General features: G+C 37.3%; 1 protein-coding gene across 2 annotated transcripts in view; it reads left to right on the top strand.

Moving 5' to 3' along the window:
- PRKDC (protein kinase, DNA-activated, catalytic subunit) overlaps window positions 1-19608 on the top strand; it is an 80971-nt gene that overhangs the window by 27307 nt on the left and 34056 nt on the right. For both annotated transcript variants that reach the window (XM_085221056.1, XM_085221057.1), the window contains 21 exons: window positions 137-269; window positions 1356-1514; window positions 1888-2091; window positions 3011-3196; window positions 4084-4188; window positions 5942-6109; window positions 6459-6586; window positions 8072-8279; window positions 9845-10023; window positions 10860-11028; window positions 11545-11610; window positions 12024-12096; window positions 12320-12468; window positions 13418-13555; window positions 13741-13860; window positions 14873-15016; window positions 15235-15386; window positions 15937-16068; window positions 17705-17816; window positions 19206-19330; window positions 19424-19573. In XM_085221056.1, the coding sequence (XP_085077182.1) occupies window positions 137-269; window positions 1356-1514; window positions 1888-2091; window positions 3011-3196; window positions 4084-4188; window positions 5942-6109; window positions 6459-6586; window positions 8072-8279; window positions 9845-10023; window positions 10860-11028; window positions 11545-11610; window positions 12024-12096; window positions 12320-12468; window positions 13418-13555; window positions 13741-13860; window positions 14873-15016; window positions 15235-15386; window positions 15937-16068; window positions 17705-17816; window positions 19206-19330; window positions 19424-19573 (3000 nt within the window). The remainder of the gene's footprint in view (window positions 1-136; window positions 270-1355; window positions 1515-1887; window positions 2092-3010; window positions 3197-4083; window positions 4189-5941; window positions 6110-6458; window positions 6587-8071; window positions 8280-9844; window positions 10024-10859; window positions 11029-11544; window positions 11611-12023; window positions 12097-12319; window positions 12469-13417; window positions 13556-13740; window positions 13861-14872; window positions 15017-15234; window positions 15387-15936; window positions 16069-17704; window positions 17817-19205; window positions 19331-19423; window positions 19574-19608) is intronic.

Below are 19608 nucleotides of genomic sequence, written 5' to 3'. Positions count from 1 at the left end.
AAGTAGGAGCTTTTTAGTAAGCAAATGCCCAGAATGAATGAAATTGAAATGAGAAGTGCAAAATAAATGATACTGTGTACAGTTGCAAATAGATATCTCCACCACTCTAACATTATTGCTTCTCTTTTCTTATTAGCTTTGAGGACCTTTTTTCTGTTGATCTGTTCAATTCAGATGAGCGTTTCGATCAAGTTAGGTTTAGTGCTGTTCTTTCTGCCTGCAAGCAACTCCAGAAATCTGGTCTACTTCATTCTGTTCTTCACAATCAGGTAACTGTTTATCCAGAAATTAATTCTGAATATTTTTATAAAGACAAAAGCTTTACACATGTAAAAGTGGAGTATGAAAACTGAGAATGGATTGGTTGAGCTTATGTGAAATTAGATCAACAGTGAAAAGCTGGTGTTGAATGGGACCAGAAATAAATGCTTTATGCTTATTCTACAAATCTGGGTAGCATAATATTGAAGTGTGAACAATCTTTGTCATCATGTCTGTCTTCGTCCTGTTTCTAGGGCCTGGAGGCAACCAGAATCTACCCCAAATTTTCCCTTTCATTGAGCACATTTTCTTTGATCCTCAAAAACCCTGAGAAATGTTTTTAAATAGCAATTCTGCAATTCAAAAAGCAATATCTTGTTTTGTGTAAGACCGTTCGTGCTGTGAAGAAACGTTGCACCAAGTCTCTGAAACACTGGAAAGGGTGAACTTTTTTCCAAGGTCCATTGGCTGATCAGAAGCAATGCAGTGGGTCTGAGTTGCAGGAAAACAGGATAGAGAGCAGTTAGGGATGAGGGTGTAGGTTACATTACTCAAAATTATTATTTCTAATAAGTTTCTGATTGTAGTCAAACAATTTGGGCAATTTAAAGAAAACATTAAGCAGGAGCCATAAGGACTGAAAGAATTTGTCAGCTGCGAAGCATGTGGCTACATTTGGCAAGTAACAAACCCATTTCATTTCTGTGTGCGCTTGCCATCCATCTTTTATGTCTGAGAATCTAGAATTGAGATTATAGCACAGCAATTCTCAAGGAACTGCATGGTTTACCTCTTACAGCTCACCCATTCTCATTGAGCTGTTCGTTTTGTTCCTGTAGTATTGTTATCCTCTCCCAGATTTTTTTCAGATCTGAATCATTTGGAAATGTTTCAAAAATTGTTTTGAACCTTCTGCACAACACAATCTGATTAAAAACTTTGCTGTTCAATTAGAAAGGTGCATTGTTTCTATTTGCAGTGCTTTATGAGAAATTGGCTTGGAATTTGTGTTTCTGTTTCCTAGACAGATAAATTAAAAAGCCTTTGTGTTATTTTTTTCAGCTTATATTCATTGGCACTTTTTTTTCCTATAGGGTGAAAGGCCTCATCCCTCAATTGGCTCTAAGCTTCTTTCGGTTGTTTATAAAGGCATTGCACCTGGGAGTGAAAGGAGCTCTCTTCCAGCAGTAGACATCAGCAGTAAGCGATTAGCTGATAGACTCCTGCAGCTTGCCTTTGCCATTGATGACCAGGTAGGATGTGGTTGTCCAATCTGAATACTTAATCCTCAACTTTCTATTTCAGGAACTATCCTGTTGAATAACCAGAATACATGTATATTTTAGGTAAACAAAGCTTTATTCATACTTCTACAGAGAAGCTGCAAGTACTCTCTGACTTAATCAAGGGACAAAGGGAAATTTTAAGTAGCAAGCATTTCAGTATTTTGTCTATGCTTTATTACTGTATTTCATGGTAACATGAAGCAGTTTGAGATGGGAGCTTTTTTAAAAAAGACAGTGTTTGGTTTTGGTTGTATTTTTTGTTGTTGCTTTTGTTGTTTTCAGGAAATTTGTGAAACTTAATGCATTTGAGATAACTCTGGTGCTGTCTTACATTTTACAGTGTGAGGAGCTAGTAAGTCTGCTGTTGAACACGGTGGTGTTATCTGTGCCATTATCCGAAGCCTCAGAGAGAAACTTTGTTAATTTTTCTCATGGACAGTATTTCTACAGCCTGTTCTCAGACACCATTAATCAGCAGCTGCTAAAAAATCTGGATGTGATAGTAATCCATCTTATGGAATCATCTGTCAGCAATCCCCAGATGGTATTAAACTTCTAACATTTCCATATGACTTTGCCCTTTTAAATAAGAAGTAAGACTTCATTGTTATGGTTGGATGTAACTGAGTGTCTTCAGTTGCACTTGGGAAGCATGGTATTGATAGGGTTTTTTAGTGGTTTATTTTGTGTTTTTTGTTTGCTTTTGTTTTGTTTTGGGTTATAGCCTGTTGACACTGACTTCATGGTCCTTGGCAACCTGATTCGAGTGGAAAATGCTTGCCTGTTACTTATCCTGAAATCTATGAATTTCAGGAATTTTGCATAGTACTTCATCTGAAGAATATTCTTTCAAAGCAAGTCTGATCGTTCCCATTTTTGTGTACTATGTAAAGGGATGCATTGTGGAAGATAAACGACTAATACAGTCCTTTGATTAAGGCGTTTATTCAGTTTTATGTGATTGTTTAGTTTGGTAAGAAAAAAATATATATATTTTTACTGTACCCGTACAAATCCACTGAAATCACAATTCTGTACCCTGTTGAGATTTCAATCTAGCATTGCTGTGTGATGCAGTAAATTGAAAATTGTCCCCTAACACATTACCTGACTTAATTTGAAAGTTCCTTTACTGGGTTCTTACTTTCCGTTAAGTGTAGTTTTAATTAAGGATTTGGGATAGAATTAAGATCTTCTAATTTTAGATTCCCATCTTTAGCTTTTTCAGAAATTCAAATTAGAGAGGTGCTTCTAATTAAGGTGCTTTTAGGACAGATGGTAATTCAGACAGAAAGATCTGTCTGAAGCTGACAGGATATCTTTTAACAAGCACTTTTTGGTTTACTTTCTCCTGAATCTGTGATTTGGCTGTTTTTTGTTTTTCCCCATGATTGCCCAAACCAGTGAGGAGATACTACCATCATGTTGCTTGGAAGATAAGAATCTGTTGCTTTTCCTTTCAGGTTGGAAGCATTTTGAATGGCATGTTAGATCAGAGTTTTAGGGAGCGTACCATACGCAAGCAGCAAGGAGTGAAACTGGTCACAGCAGTACTGAGAAACTGGAAGAGGCTTGACAGTTGGTGGGCCAAAGGTTCATCTCCTGAGAGCAAAATGGCAGTCTTGACTCTGCTGGCAAAAGTTCTCCAGGTATGCAATGTTTTGTAATGACCAGGTAACTTATCTAATTCTGTAGAAGATAGTTTACAGGAATAGTTTTCTTTGTCGCTCTTATGTTTGGGGAAAAAAAAAAAAAGAATAAAAAAGCTGAGTAATGGCGGTATGTTTAGTTTTTTTTTGCTAAGTACAAAAAATATTTGGACAGATAGAAATTACTGGATTTTGCTCTTTTCCCCGCCAGCTTTCTTATTTTAGATGCTCACGTGTTTTTCTGGAGAATTGACACAAGCATGGAGAGTAAACTTAGAAAATGAACACGCTCTGATACCATTCCTTCTTCCTTGCTGGCATCTAGAAAGTCACAACAGAGCTACCTAAATCAATATTGTGCAGAAAGGTTTTGATTTTTAGGACATCTAACTTTGGTTACATTGTTGTTTTTTTTTTCCTGTTGTGAAGACAGACTTTATCTACTTAACCCGTTCTTTTTAGGAACTTGTAAAAGTAGCCACGTGTAAACACACACAAATATTCACTTAGTTGAGGATATTTGAAATTATAAATGTCATTATTTTCAACTTGAATCTTTTTGAAGGTATGTTTTGGGGCACATATTGTGAATTGTATTGCTGTATTCATCACTTGTAAAGTGACTAATAGGAAATCTAGCTTTGAGATATAACTTGATTTATTTTTGAACTGGAAAATATCCAGCACGTAAGCTTGTTTGTATAGCATAGGGGCTTTTAGAATTCTTGTTGATAGTCCTTCTAAAACCAGAATCGCAATATATGTACTTTCTGTTCATTCAGTATGTTTTTGGAAACTACAGCACATGGGTTGTTTTTACTGTTCACTAACGTAAGGATTTCTCTGACTAATTCAGAAACAAATCTTTAACTTCTCTTTTGTTGCAGATAGACTCTTCAGTTTCTTTCAATACCAGTCATGAAGCATTTACAGCTGTTTTTGATACCTATACCAGTCTACTTACTGATCAGAATTTAGGCTTAAATCTGAAAGTAAGTTGCTCACTTAAGTATCTTCCCTGATCTGTCCAGATTAGAATGTTAGTGGTTAAGGAAGTCTCCTCTTATCAGAGTTAAATTTCTACTTTAGTTTGCAGATGGACATTACTTCCATTTTTTTTATTTCCGTATTCAGCTTCCTAAAAATTCTAAATAATTGTTTGTATTTTAGACAGAAAGTAATGTCACAGATGCTGTGCTTTTGTTTTGGGAGTAACTTTTTTTTTTAAATATGAAAAATTTACTGTCAGTTACAAATAGTTTACAACTCTAAAGTGTTCATTTTTGAATCGACAGTTGTTTTTAGCAAGGACTGGCACTTTCTAAATGTGAAATTAAAAACAGGCAATGATTCCGAAGTCCTCTGGATTCTGAGGATGAGACCAGTAACTGCTATATGTGATTTGGTCAAGAGAGGGAGACAGAGTACTGCATACTGTAGAAGTTGTATGACAGAATCACACGGAATCACAGAATTGTAGGAGTTGGAAGGGACCTTTAGAGTTCTTTGAGTCCAACCCCCTGCTAAAGCAGGTTCCCTGCTGTAGGTCAAACACACAGGCATCCAGACAAGTCTTGAATAGCTGCAGAGACTCCACAAAGTCTTTGGGCAGCCTGTTCACAGTGTTTTGTCAGTCTTGCTTTAAAGAAGTTCTTCCTTGTTTTAGTATGGAATTTCCTGTGCTCCAGTTCTGTCCCCTTGTCCCTTGTTCTATTACTGCATGCTACCGAAAAGAGTCGTCCCACACTTCAGATATTTATAAACAGTTATGAGATAGTTTCTTAGCCTTCTGTTCTCCAGACTGAAGAATCATAGAATCATAAAATCACCAAGGTTGGAGAAGACCCACAGGATCACCTAGTCCAACCATCCACCCATCACCAACAGATCTCACTAAAGTATATCCCTCAGCACAACGTCCAAATGTTCTTTGAACATCTCCAGGGTCGGTGACTCCACCACCTCCCTGGGCAGCCCATTCCAGTGCCTGACTAGTAGTAATTCCTAATGTCCAGCCTGAATCTCCCCTGGTGCAGCTTGAAACAGTAAGTCCCAGGTTACTCAGCCTTTCCTCCTACAGGTGAAGCTCCAGGCCCTTAATCATCTTTGTGGTTCTCTGCAGGACTCTTTCTAGGAGTTCCCTGTCTTTTTTTGAAGTGGGAGCCCAGATCTGGACACAGTATTCCAGATGTGGCCTCACCAGGGCAGGGTAGAGGGGGAGGATGTCCTCCTTGACCTGCTGTCCATACTCTTTTTAATGCATCCCAGGATACCATTGGCCTTGGCCCCAAGGGCACATTGCTGTGTGGATGCTGGAGCATAAGCTTCAGACCAGAAGACTAAAAGTTTTATACTTAAAAAATAGTTTTGCATGTTTGCTGCTCTGTCAGTCCACCTTTTGGTGGATAGTTTTGAACTTCACTGTGCATTCAAAATAAACCTCGCTTTAGCTGCTAGGTGGTGCATTAAAGCAGTGACTTCATTTTTTAAGTGAGCATCCACTATCACAGAAGTCTAATATATGGCAGTGTTGGACAGGAAATGTTAATTAGCTTTTAACTCCCACTCAGCATTGATCAAATATGTTTTCTGAAATACCTTAAAGAAGAGCAGCTACGTGATGCATCTTTCAATTCTCTGAGCCTTTGAATCAGTAAGCACCACTGCTGATTTTGTGGTCTTTAAATGCTTTGTAATTAGTGAATAATTTTATTTTCATTTAAAGCTTTTTTATCTTTCTTTCAGGGCCAGGCAGTGATAATTCTTCCATTCTTCACTAATTTGACTGGAGAAAAACTTAATGAACTTAAGAATGCTCTTGATCAACTTGTAGCTTTCAATTTTCCTATGAGTTCAGATGAGTTTCCCAGAGGAACCTTGAAGCACAATAACTATGTGGACTGCACTAAGAAGGTTAGTGTCTTTCAGAAATGATTATGTAATTAGAACCCTAGTTGAACTGTGCCTTGAAACAGTTGAACAGCCTTGAAACATATATCACATAGGGGTGTGTGCATATGTATATACAACAGAGGTAGGTGTGTACTTAAATATCACAGAGTCTGGAATTAGAAAGATAAGCTGAGTTCCCTTAAGGAAATCAGCTATTAGTTCTTAGTTAAATTTTTATCCAGTTATTGAATTTACATATGCAGATTACATATGCATATCTTGAGTATCTGCTTCTGATTGATACGGAAGAGTTAAATAGAATTGACTTAATTCCATGTGACTCCTTACTTTGTGTTGTATCTTTTTTCAGTTTTTAGATGCTTTAGAGTTGTCTCAGAGTCCAATGTTGTTGCAGTTGATGACAGAAATCCTCTGTAGGGACCATAGACATTCTATGGAGGACTTATTTCAAGCCAGCTTCAAAAGAATTTCCAGAAGGTAAATTTTGGTCCATTGCGTTTTGCTCTTGGTCTTAGTGTATTTTTTATGATGTAAATGTCCATATAACAGTGATAGTTAACATCATAACATTATATATAATATGTTTAAGTCATGTAGTTACTTTTGTCTTCAGGATTCCAAAATATTTCTGAAGTGGCACCAACTTACAGATGATACTGCCAATTTCTGGACAAATTCTGTAAAGCCTTCTGTAAAGTGGCTTATTCTGGTAGAATGCAGTTTGAAGGTAGTAGTTGTGTGCAATACCTATTTTTGCTATCACTGTGTAACCACAGTGCTCATGTAAGTAAATAACACTTACATCGTCAGCGAGTTAATTTGCTCAACTCCCTTGGAAATAGAACAGCACTTTTTTTTTTTTTTTTCTTTTTTAATTAAAGTGTTTTCAGACTGATAAGTTGTTGACAAAAACATACTCTGTCCACAGAACAGGTCTTTAGTCTAGAAACCAAGCATTCCAATTTATGATGAGCTATTATGTAATGACTGTTTTGAAGTATGCAGTTTGCTACATGGAGTCATTTATCTTCTGCCCAGGTGCCCAGGTTTTTGGAGTTTTAGCTGCAGTAAAATTATTCAGAGCAGTGATTCATCTAGGACCCTAGAATATCCTGAGTTGGAACAGACCCATAAGGGTCATCAAACCCAGCCCCTGGCTCCACACAGGACCACCCAAAGTTCAAACCCTACATCAGAATGTTGTCTGAGCACTCCTGGAACTCTGGCATTTTGGGACTGTGACCACCACTCTGGGCAGTTCCAGGGCTTGACCACCCTCTGGTGCAGACCCTTTCCCTAACCCCCAGCTGCCCCTCCCCTGGCACAGTTCCATGCCATTCCCTCAGGCCCTGTCACTGTCACACAGAGCAGAGCTCAGCGCTGCCTCTCTGCGCCCTGTGAGGAGCTGCAGCCTCCATGAGGCCTCCCCTTAGCTCCTCTGCTCTGGGCTGAACTAAGTGTGGGAGTTCAGCCATTCCTCACACACCTTCCCCTCCAGATCCTTCACCATCTTCACAGCCCTTCTTTGAACACTTTCTAATAGCTTTAAGTTTTTATGCTGTGGTGCCCAAACCTGCACACAAAGCTCAAGGTGAGGCCATACCAGTGCAGAGCGGTATCCAGAGAGGATATTACCTTTCGTCATCTTTTTCCATTTGCCTGCACCTTTTGTGTGTACCAGATGCTATTTTTTTAATTTTTTTTTTTTTTAGATTGAGGCTGACAAAGGTAGCGATGGCTCTTGTATTAAACCATCAGAGATGTACAAGCAAGTTTACCACTTCTTGCAGAGCAAGAAGCTGAGACTTGCTTTAGAGAGTTTCAAACTGATCTTGCTTGTCTTGTAGGATACCTAAGTGGGTATGAAGAAAGACAATGTAATTTTAATGACAGAAGTGGTTTGAAACACAAATGGAGTCTGCTAAGAATGTGTTTTCTTCTTGTGATTTCTATCTTTTTTAGGAGCAGCACTGACAAACAAGTGGTACTGCTGGACACTGTTCACAAGATGTTCCAGAATGAAGACCTTCTTTCAAATACTGTCCGTCAAGCTTTTGTGGATCGCTCTCTCCTCACTCTCATGTCACACTGCAGCTTGGATGCTTTGAGAGAGTTTTTTTGCAAGATTATAGTGCAGGCTATGGATACACTTAATTCCAGGTTTACAAAGGTATGAATTATAAATGAATTGGGAAACATAATGTTGACTGTCTTTACATACGTTTTGCTTAGGTTTGATTGAAATGCTATAGTTGAAACCACTTGCTTTCAGTTTTGCCAGTTTTCTGTATCTTGCAGAAGTTTTTCCTCATAACGTGTTTTGATTCTGTTGCTTTGAAGTTAATGCATTTGCATTTCTTCTGTGTATAGCTGATATACACAGCTGATCTGTATATGTAAAAAAAGGGATCTGAGGTACTGTCAAAACCCACTCTAACTTTTAAGTATAAAATGGTAGTCTACTAATACATTGTGAAAGAGGGGTATTAGATCTGTGTAACGAAAGCCCTTGGAGAAAGGTCTGTGCTCTTAATCACTTGCTGAAGGGTCTTGGCTACAATCAGAAGATAGATGTTTCTTTCTTGTTTCTTATCATCCATGTTAGTTAAATCCAATGATTTTTTTGTCAGTGTGTGTACTCTTGAGTACACTCTCTTCCACTTGTTATTTTTATGATGCATCTGTTTAAGAGCAGCAGCACAGTCAAGGTGCTGAAATTATCCAAATTTAGAATAGAATAGTTCAGCTGGAAAGGACCCACAAAGATACCTAGTCCAACTTCCTGACTGCTGCAGGGCTAACCAAAAGCTAAAGCATATTATTGAGGGCGTTGTCCAAATGCCTCCACAATACTGACAGACATGAGATATCAACCACCTCTCTAGGAAGCCAGTTCCAATGTTTAACCACTCCCACTGTAAAAATAAAGAAATAAAGAAATAAATTACAAATGTTCAGTTGGAATACTCCCTTGTGCAGCTTTGTGCCATTCCTTTGCATCTTGTCTTAGGTTCCCAGGAGGTATTCTAATAGTAGTCATTATAAACAAAGTTCTGGAAAGAAGACTTTAGATGGAGACTTAAACACATGTTTTCACACATGCCTCTACTGCTGTAAGTGTTGGCACTGAAGTGAAGTGCACAAAGAAACTCATAAATTCCATGGGTACATTTTTTTTGAAATGGTAGTAGTAGGGATGTGATATTTTATTTTGTCTGCTTAGCAGTTAGATATATATTTTTATCTTTGTTTCTACGTGTGTGCTTTGTTTTAAAAACAAGTTGATTCTTGTTTTTATGGGGAAGGATGTTCTGTGTTTTCAGCTCCTGTTGAGGTAAAAGAATTTAGGTATTTTCAAGTTGCACAAATGGCCATTGTTTTTCGACAGACAATTCAAACTGACAGATTTCTTTCATCACCAGGCGTTTGTCTCCTTGTGTTGTTCTTACAGGTGTGTTTTGCTTAGGATCTCTGAGACATTATTTGATAGTCTGCATATATTACTCCAATATCACTCTAATTATTTAGTCAATTGTAGTTAAGACAGTTTACTTGATAAACAGATCAACATAGTTTTAATAACTGTTTTACACAGAAACTCTGAACTTGTAAGTTATTGCTGTAGAAGATAAAAGTAATCTGAAGGCATTTAGCAGTAACTAGAGAAACCATGGACCTCCTTAGCAAGGTCAAAATCTAGGAAGTTTTTCTGAGTCTTTGCTTATTTGTTTTCAGTCCAATGAATGTGTTTTTGATACACAAATCACCAAGAAAATGGGTTATTACAAGCTGCTGGAAGTGATGTATATACGTCTTTCAAAAGAGGATGTTCACTCCAAGGACTCTAAAATTAACCAAGCTTACCGTGGCTCTGTAAGTGTAGAAGGAAATGAACTTACCAAGGCACTAATAAAGTAAGATTCTTTTTCCTTGTATTTCCTTTCGATTTCTAATTATATTTTTGGTAGATACTCTTTTAAGTATGTCATGTAAAGCAGAAGTATGACTTGGTCAAGGATGAATGCAATCTGCGATGTAGCTTTTGGTTTTAAGTAGAATACTCAGTATTTAATTTATATTTGATAAACTGATCTTGAACATGGGGGTTGGAACCTGATTATCTTTAAGGTCCTTTCCAACCTGAGCTGTTCTACGATAATCTACAATCCTATGTCAGAATGACTTCTACCTCCCCTTCTTCCCAGTTGTTTTGGTTTTCTTGCTTTTCAGTATGGTTCTTTACCTTTAAACTTCAGTTTGAGTAATCTTAAACACTTAGGACAGAATCATAATGCACCTAAGAGGACTTAAAAGCTTTTTGTTTTTTTTTGTCTATGACTTGCTTAAGATTTATAGGTGCATATGGGCAAAAGATCTATTAAAAAAATTATTATCTAAACCAGTTTTGTCTGGCTAATCCATAGCATAGCTCAGCATGCCTGTCCACTGATAAGTTGGTGAGAAAGAGCCACAAGACTTGTTTGTGTATGAGTTGAAAGATATCTTCATTTTCTATGAAAATACCCTGCCATCTCCTTGACATTAAAGATAGCAGTGGAAGTTGTCTGTGCCATTGATGAATGGTTAAATTATGATTTAATGCTAATACTGCTATAGTGATATAGATCTCTTGAAATTCTGTTGATTCTGTCTTTTGTTGGAAGGCCTCTCCTGTGCTTATTGAAGAGAAGGGATAAAAGCAACAAAGACTGGTATTTACATGTCCGTTTTTGCCTGTTCTTATTTTCAGGTTGTGCTATGATGCATTTACAGAAAACATGGCAGGGGAGAGTCAACTGCTGGAGAAGAGGAGACAGTATCACTGTGCAGCATATAATTGTGCTATTGCTGTTATTAGTTGTGTCTTCACTGAAAGTAAATTTTATCAAGGCTTTCTCTTTACAGAAAAATCAGAAAAGGTGAGAAACCATTGTTGCTGCTAGGAAGCTTTCAGAGCATGAAACATGAAGAGATGTTAGTTGATGTCAGTAAATCAAAGAATCAAACTAGAATGACAGGCAATTATATAACGAACTACCCAGTGAGGCAGTAGGAGTAGTTGACTTTCTTTCCTCTTCATGTCATTTGAATTGCTGATGAAGGCTTTGACATCTGTTGGGGGTGGGTGAAGTCGGGATAGATTTATCACTTTGCCTCCACGCTTAATCAATTTTCTAATACCCAAGAAAACATCTATGAAGTTTTCCAGTGCTTGAAATATGCATGAATAAGAGAAATCCGTTTTATAAAGTGCATTGCCAGAGCTTTAAATTCTCAAGTAATCGAGTAGCAAAATTTTCTTAAGTGTTGATCTAAAACAGAATTAGCTGTTTTTTCTGTACTTTGAACTTTTACAAGAAGCAAGAAAAATGTCAGAGCAATTGTTATTGAGTGCAGAGTTATAACTTTGTTTTCAAGTTTTCTTTGGTTTGCAGAACTTGCTGATTTTTGAAAACTTGATAGACTTGAAGCGTCAGTACATGTTTCCTGTAGAAATTGAGGTGAGTGAAAGTTCTGGGTTTTCGTATTTCTGAGGAAAAACATGAGTACATCTTTAACAGTGTACTCACTGTTGAGCTGGTTCTTAGTCACATGGGAAGCGAGAAAACAACAGACTACTCAGTTTAAACTTACTTTTTTCTGAAGGAAATGTAGACATCGTATTCAGAACAAACCATTGGTGTACATAACTTCAGTATATTGTTTAGCATGCTTTAGTCTGGTTTTGAATGACTGTAGAAATAATTGATTCAGCTGTTACACAGTACCTTTAATAATCACCACTTATGGTGTGGAATTGTATTTCTAATTATATGATTTGGATCATTTTTTGACAATTTTGAGAAGTCACACTGTAAATTAAAAAAAAAATAAAATAGTAGTAATTTAGAAATTATTTCCTTCTATTGTTTAGGTTCCCCTGGAAAGGAAGAAAAGATACATTGCTATTAGAAAAGAAGCCAGAGAGGCATGGAATGATGGTCAGGGTATGAAATTCATTTATGAGTATGAAAAAACTTATCTTTTACCTTTCATACACTATTTATTGATGCACTGCTAATTGGCTTCTACAGTATCAGGAGCAAGTAAAAGCATTCACTGTACTTTGTCATGCAATCAATTCCCATCCACTCTCAGATTCCAGTGGTCAATAAAGGCATGTTTGTTTGTAATTGCTTTGATTAATGGTCTATTCTTTTTCCTATTTAGATGAACCCAAGTATTTAGCTTCTGCATCATACATGATGGATAGCAGTTTGAGTGAGGAAATGAGTCAGTTTGATTTTTCTACTGGAGTCCAAGGTTTTTCTTATAGCTCCCAGGATGTTACAGCTAGCAGTGCTCACTTCAGGAGAAAGGTAATTTAGTGACTTATGTGCTATGTGTAAAAATTTTAAGCTTTTTAACAATTGGGTGTTCTTACTGAGGTTGTGAAATAGAAATAGTGTGTGTTATGCTGAGAAAAACAGAAGGTTCCCTGTTAGTGAAGTGGAGCAAGGTCGTTACTGAGTTTGTTCTTCAGCTGTTGCTAGTAAATGTATCAAATAACAAACTCAACCACTTATAAACTTTAAAGGTGCCTAACTTGAAGAGCCTCTGTTCTACTTGAGGATGGTTTTCTCCAGATGAGGGAGAGGGCTCAAGCTGTGTTCTGTCAGTTAGTTTTCTTCCTCTCTTTTTCTCTGTACTGTAAGCTGGAGAAAAGCCATGCCCTGTCGTGGTTTTCTAAGGCTGAGTGGTACAAGCCAACAGAGTTGTTAAAAGGTGGCTTTTGACTTTGTGTGCACTCAGGAGTGGCCTGTGATGGTTCTGTTTTGCTCTTCGGCACCCATTTTCCCCATGTCTTTTAGTTTTCAAAGACACTTGTCCAAGCTGGCTTTATCAAATGCATAGAATAAATTATTGTTGTTATTATTACATAGTTATTTTGTATCTCTGTTGTGGCACCTTGTCTTTAACTATTGTTGGAAGATGTTAAGTGCTGTTCTTCCAAGTCTTCAGCTGTGAAACAAAATTGTTTCTGTGAGCTTCAGAACTCTTCCTGCTTACAGCAGTTGCCCCACCTATAATAACAGGTCGTAATGTCAGAGCAATGTGAAACTGACATCTCTAGGCACACAAAGTGAAAACAATGCACAGGTGGTGCATCCATCTGGGAGGCTTTTGAACAATGCATCTGATTTATTCCTTGTTGCGGATTGAGTGTACAGTCAAATCTGTCATACTGAAAAGATCAGAGTGACTCATGGTATTATCACAGTTTAAAAGAAAACACATTTGTATTAATCGCAGTAATTTTTTTCTCAGGAGATGTCAGAATACATGGTTTTAAATGATGAGTTGGAACTGGAGATGGATGAACTTAACCAACATGAGTGTATGGCACCAATGACCACTCTGATTAAGCATATGCAGAGGAACCAGATCACACCCAAAGTGGAAGAGGCCAGTATGAACCAAAAATTTGGCATTGTTTCGCTAGTTAAAACAACGAAGCTGTGACTGATTGAATCCCTCCATTTTGTAATTTTCATGTCTATGCCTATGTGCTGAGGTGAGGTTTTTTGGTGTGGTAAGCCTGTTTTGTTTAATAATTAAATTGATTTTTGCTTGTTTCCTTTAAATTTCAGGGCGTGGTTCCTGTAGACCTCCCTCTTTGGATGAAATTTCTGCATAGTAAGTTAGGAAATCCGTCAGTGCCATTAAATATTCGCCTCTTCATAGCAAAACTTATTGTTAATACTGAGGATGTGAGTAATTTCTTTTTTCCTATTTCTTTTCTGTTAACATAATAGCTTGTATTATCAACTGCATTGCTCTTATGTGGTAAAATATGTTATCAACTGAGACATTTGGAGGAATTCAAATTTAATGGTTTGTATGATTAAAGGGAATTTGTTCATAGCCCAAAAATCGAAGTAGTGCCAGTATTTGGAGTATAAAATAAATGAATTTTCTTCTAATAACTATTTCTAAAGGTAGAGCGTATCCATATCCATGCATCTTGTGTAAACTATAAATAATTAATTCATTGATACTGGTTAAGGGGTATTTATGGCTGATTGCCATCTTTGTAGGAATAACTACAGTGTGATTTTAATGGTCACAGATGAGTCTTCTGGAAACCCATAGAGCTAAATGATGTTCTAGTTGCAGAAAGGTATAACCTTTGTTATAACCTATGCATAAGGTATATAATGGCATGTGACTTTAAGAAAAAAAACATTCTCTAATTTTTCTACTCCTATTTCTGACACTTATTTTAAAGAATAATGTTTGAAATATTCTGAATCCAAAATACAAAACTGGATTTCAGATTTCAGGAAATCTTAACATTTACATAATGCTTCTCAGTAAATGTGTCTGAAATAGAGATTTGGAAGGGCAGGTGAGTGGCATACTTTCTCAGATTCTATAGGGACAGATTTTCTGCATGAACTGCTCCTACAGAGCTGTATTATGGGGGCCCTACTGAAATAATTACAACTTCACATAAAGATTTGTGAAAAGTGCTTCTTTTAAGCAGAAGTGAAGAATGTAGTTAGGAAGGCCTTTCATTTTAAAGTTACTTTAAATTTGTTGGCTTTTATTTTTTTATAATTTTATTATTTTGTTATAATTTCAGACTTGGTTAAACAAAATGCTAAGAAATTGATTTAGCAGTCTCACTTTAATAATTATTGAACAGGTTATTAAATAATTGGATACTCTGTATGTTGTCCTTGATTTTTATTTATTTCATTGCTTTCTTCCTTCCCGAAGGTTTTCCGACCCTATGCAAAGCAGTGGCTTGGTCCGTTGCTGCAGCTTGTTGTTTCTGGCAATAATGGAGGTGAAGGGATTCATTTTATGGTAGTGGAAATAGCAGTTACCGTTCTTTCCTGGACGAGTGTAACTACTCCCAAAGTAAGGAAATGTAAAAATTATTTTTTGCTGTTCTAATGGCTATTTGATAAATAATGAGTGAGTTTATTATTATGCACTTCCAATCATTTTCTACATCAGTCCACTGTTTCATTTAGATACTAACTTTTAAAAGCAGCTTATTTGCTTATTTGGAAAAAGCAGAATATATGTCTTTATGTTGGAGTCGCTATGTTTATTTTTGCTTCCATTCATTGTAGGGAAATATTAAGGATGAGATTTTGGCTAACAGATTGCTTGAATTCTTAATGAAGAATGCCTTTCATCAGAAACGAGCTGTGTTCAGACACAACCTGGAAATCATAAAGACAGTTATAGAGTGTTGGAAGAACTGTCTCTCCATACCTTACAGGCAAGCAGTTTGGATCTTTACTTTGTCAATATTTCAAGAGTATTAGTTGAACGTTATCAAAGCAGATAACAAGGTAAATTCAGCTGCAACTGTAAATTTTTTGTCCCTAGAATTAACAGTAAAACTTCAGAACTGAACTCTCCAAAAGTTGAAACATAATTTGTTTTAACAGAGAGAACGTGTAGAGAATTGCAACAAGCAACAAAAGCAAGAGTAATCTTTACAAAGACTTAACTTTTTGTTTGAAATATATTATTACTGAACGTTAGTACATTCTATGTAAGATTTTTGTGATCTGATGTGCTTCTGAGCTGGTGAATTTATGTAGGCTAACAATCTCTAATCTGTAAAGACCTCTTTGAAGCTAGTTTTTACTTCTGCTCTCTACTTTTGGTGGAAGATATACGCATGTGTGTATACGTGTATGTGCACTTGTTTTCTATAGAGTTTTTGTGTGTGTGAAAGAAAGTAGTTTGTCAAACGTGTGTGTGTATATGTGTGTGTATATATATATATATATACGTAAAATTACTTTGTTTTTATCTATCAGCTTAATATTTGAAAAGTTTTCTAGTGAAGATCCTGATACAAAGGACAACTCAGTGGGAATTCAGCTGCTGGGAATTGTTCTGGCTAACAATTTACCTCCTTATGACCTGAAGTGTGAAATAGATCGTGTCAGGTGAGAAATGCAACACTTTGAAGAACAAATTTTCTTAAAAGCTTAAGAGAGCAACTCTTAACTTGTCAGCATAAAATATTGGAGTTACACTGTTCATTTATTGGGAACTTTTTGACCCATCATCCCTTTACTATTGTCTGTCACTGTGCTTTTTTATCTGTAAACTTGATGATACCACCTTTGTACAGGTACTAAGGAAACCAACTGGGAAATGTGCCCTCCTCAATTTGTTGCTTGTATATGGAGGTAGTTTTGTAGGTAAAGTAGCAACTAGCATCCATCTTGGCTGTACTGCCATGAAGTTGTTGAGGTGATAAAGGGGACACTACTATCAAAGCTTTAACCCTGGATATGAGAAGTGCAGACTTTAGGCTGATTGGGAACTAGTTGACAAGATGCCCTGAAGAACTGCTTTTGAAGCCATTGGGGTTTGTCAGTACTGGTCACTTTGTAAGTATCGATGTCAAAAGTTAAGCAGACAAAGCGGTACACTGACTTGGCTGAGCAAACCTACTAGAGCTTAGGTGGAAGAAAAATGTGTATGGCCACTGGAAGTCCGTGGGGCCTGATGGGATTCATCCCAGGGTATGAAAATCTGGCTGATGTCATTGTGAGACCTCTCTCAATTATTTTTCAATAACCTTGAGAACAGGATGAGGTCTCACTTGGCTGGAAGCTGACAAACATCATCACAGTTTTGAAGAAGGACAAGAAAGTCCTAGTAATTACAGGCCTGTTAGTCTTAATGCAGTGTGATGTGAGTCAGCAGTGTGACCTGGCAGCCCAAAGGGCCAACTGTACCCTGGGATGCATCTGGCCCAGCACTGCTAGTGGACAAGGGAAGGGATTTTGCCACTCTGCTCTGCGCTGTGTGGCCTCACCTCCAGCACCGGGTGTGGGTTTGGGCATGTGATATGAGTAGGGCATAGAAGTTTTAGAGAGCATTTGGAGAAATGCTGCCAAGATAGTGAAGGGTCCAGAGGGCAAAGTGTGTGAGGAGTGGTTTTGGTTTGTTCAGCCCCAAGCAGGGGAGGCTGAGGTGTGGCCTCATGGTGGCTGCAGCTACTCATAGGGAGTGGAGGGTCCTCCTATACTAGTAGCACTAGTATAGGCAGCACTGAGCTCTGCTCTCTGCTGACAGCAAGAGGATCAGAGGGAACAGCATGGAGCTGTATCAAGGGAGAGTCAGGTGGGGATGAGGGAAAGGGTCTGCACCAGAGGGCAGAGAACATGGTACAGGCTGCCCAGGGCAGTGGGCACAGCTGGAGGAAAGAAATACGGTTTGAATTTTGGGTGGTCCTATGTGGAGCCAAGAGACTGAGTTGATGATTCTTGTGTATCCCTTCCAACTTGAGGTATTGTATGAATCTATGAAATGCAGAGCTAATTTATTTTGGAAAACACTGAGAAGGATGTAGGCTTTATTACAGTGAGCCCCAGGACTGCAGTTTCATGGGAATTAACAGTCAGGAACTGCCAAAGCAAGGATTTGAGACACTGTAGGTGGGAATCAGCATTGAGCCATATTGATCTCTTCTAAAAGTAGTTGCTGTGCTGTCAGACTGCTCAAAAGTTTTTTCAATGTAAAATCAAATGCTGGAGTGGTGGCTTGTAACACATCTGCTTTTTGTGCTAGGTATTTTCAGGCTCTGATCAGTAACATGGGTTTATTAAGGTATAAAGAAGTTTATGCAGCTGCAGCAGAAGTGTTGGGACTTGCTCTTCAGTATATAGCTGAGAGACAAAATGTAAGTAACTGTATTATGTGTGTGACTATTACTGTTCTTAACTATGTTTACATCTTTTATATGGCTGCTCAGTTCAGCTACAAAAATTAATGTTTTTAGAACTCAGCAGCCTTTGTCCAACAGATTGAAATGTTAACCCAAGATGAAAAATGCTTTAGATCAACTAAGAGCTGAGTTTATACCCTGTTGTTTTGGAGCTAGAGGTGGATGGGCTTTGTTCTGCTCCTGTGTTTCAGCAACACAGTTTAAAATTTTGGAGGTTCTTGTTTTTATCACTTTTTGATTAAAAAAGAAAATTAAAAGTTGGAAGCTTTGGGGCTACATTTGAACATCTGTATCTGAGGATGTTTAGTAACTGGCAAGTTTTGATGTAAGATTCAAGGCTACTATATTTAATTTTGGGCTTTTAGAGCTCTCATGGATAATGAATCCACTTATTTTCTAGAGTGTGGGTGAAATGAATGCAAACCTGTTACTCACTGAATTTTATAGCACTGGCACCAAGGGATAGTGCTTGATGTTCATAGAAATCAATTTGAGACAGATACTGGCAGTATCTCTTTACAGAACTGTTAGTTATCACAGGGAGTTCTGAAGGTAAGTAGCATCGGCAGGTTCAGAAAGAAATTAGGCAAATTTATGCACAAAAGAAGTCCACTGACTACTTTTAAAAGCAATAGACAGTGTATACTCTAAGAGCTAATGATGGATATGTACTGGGATGGATGCGAGAGAAAAAAAAAAAAAAAAAAAAAAATGATGCTGCCAGGCTTATGAACTCCTAAATAACATTCTGCAGCTGCTACTACAGAAATACCATGTTATTGGCTCGGTGGATTATTACTCCAATCCTGCAGGATATTCTTGCATTATTCCCTGCTAAATTGCATTCTGTTTGTTCTTTTACAGTTTCTAAAGCATATTTTCTAAACTGAATTCCTGCAACCTTCTCTCCTGTAGTTTTTCAAGTTGTATTAAAAGCAATGTTTTGCATAAAGTAGCAAAGATGGTTGAAATATTTTATGCTATTCAAAGCTAATTTCTTTAACACTTAGTGAAGCCTGCTGCTTCATTCACTAAATATTTTCAGTAAAAATGCCTTTTCCTTACATTCACTAGTTGGAAATCTACCATACTCAATAGTTACTATTTATATAAGCTTGTATTTCAAATTTAAGATTTTGGTTCAAAAGCAAAGAAAGGTCAGAAAGGCATTGTGAAACAGTTGTGTTTCAGCTAATCATCAATGTGCAGCAGCCATGAAGCACCGTAAGGTGAGTATGAAGCAAAGTGCAGTAGAAACAAACAGTACAGTAGCAATATTGTGTGTTGTTAATGTGGTTATGGGTTTCATGGCTGTGCCTGTCATACTGTCTTTCTAATTCTCAGATACTTGAAGATCCAGTTTATGATTGTGTCATAAAACAATTAAAACATCATCAGAACACTCAACAGGATAAGTTTATAATATGCTTGAATAAAGTTGTTAAGAATTTTCCTCCTCTTGCTGACAGGTATGTCATAATTTACATGGTGAATTCATTGTAGATCTAAAGGAATAATAGAAACTATCTTGCTTTTCTTCACGGGCTTATGTTCATGTTAAGGTTTATGAATGCAGTATTCTTTTTAATACCAAAACTTCACGGTGTGATGAAAAACTACTGTCTGGAAGTAATTATGTACCGAGCAGAGGAAATACCTGATCTCTATCTGCAGTTAAAGAGTAAAGACTTCATCCAGATCATGAAACACAGGTAAGTGGTCACATGGCTGTAAGTGTGAATAAGTA

This window comes from Meleagris gallopavo, chromosome 3 (assembly GCF_905368555.1).
Source record: "Meleagris gallopavo chromosome 3, MGAL_WU_HG_1.1, whole genome shotgun sequence".
Classification (NCBI taxonomy): Eukaryota; Metazoa; Chordata; class Aves; order Galliformes; family Phasianidae; genus Meleagris; species Meleagris gallopavo.
The sequence above is the reverse complement of the archived record's forward strand: the minus strand, read 5'-3'. Positions and strand labels throughout refer to the sequence as shown.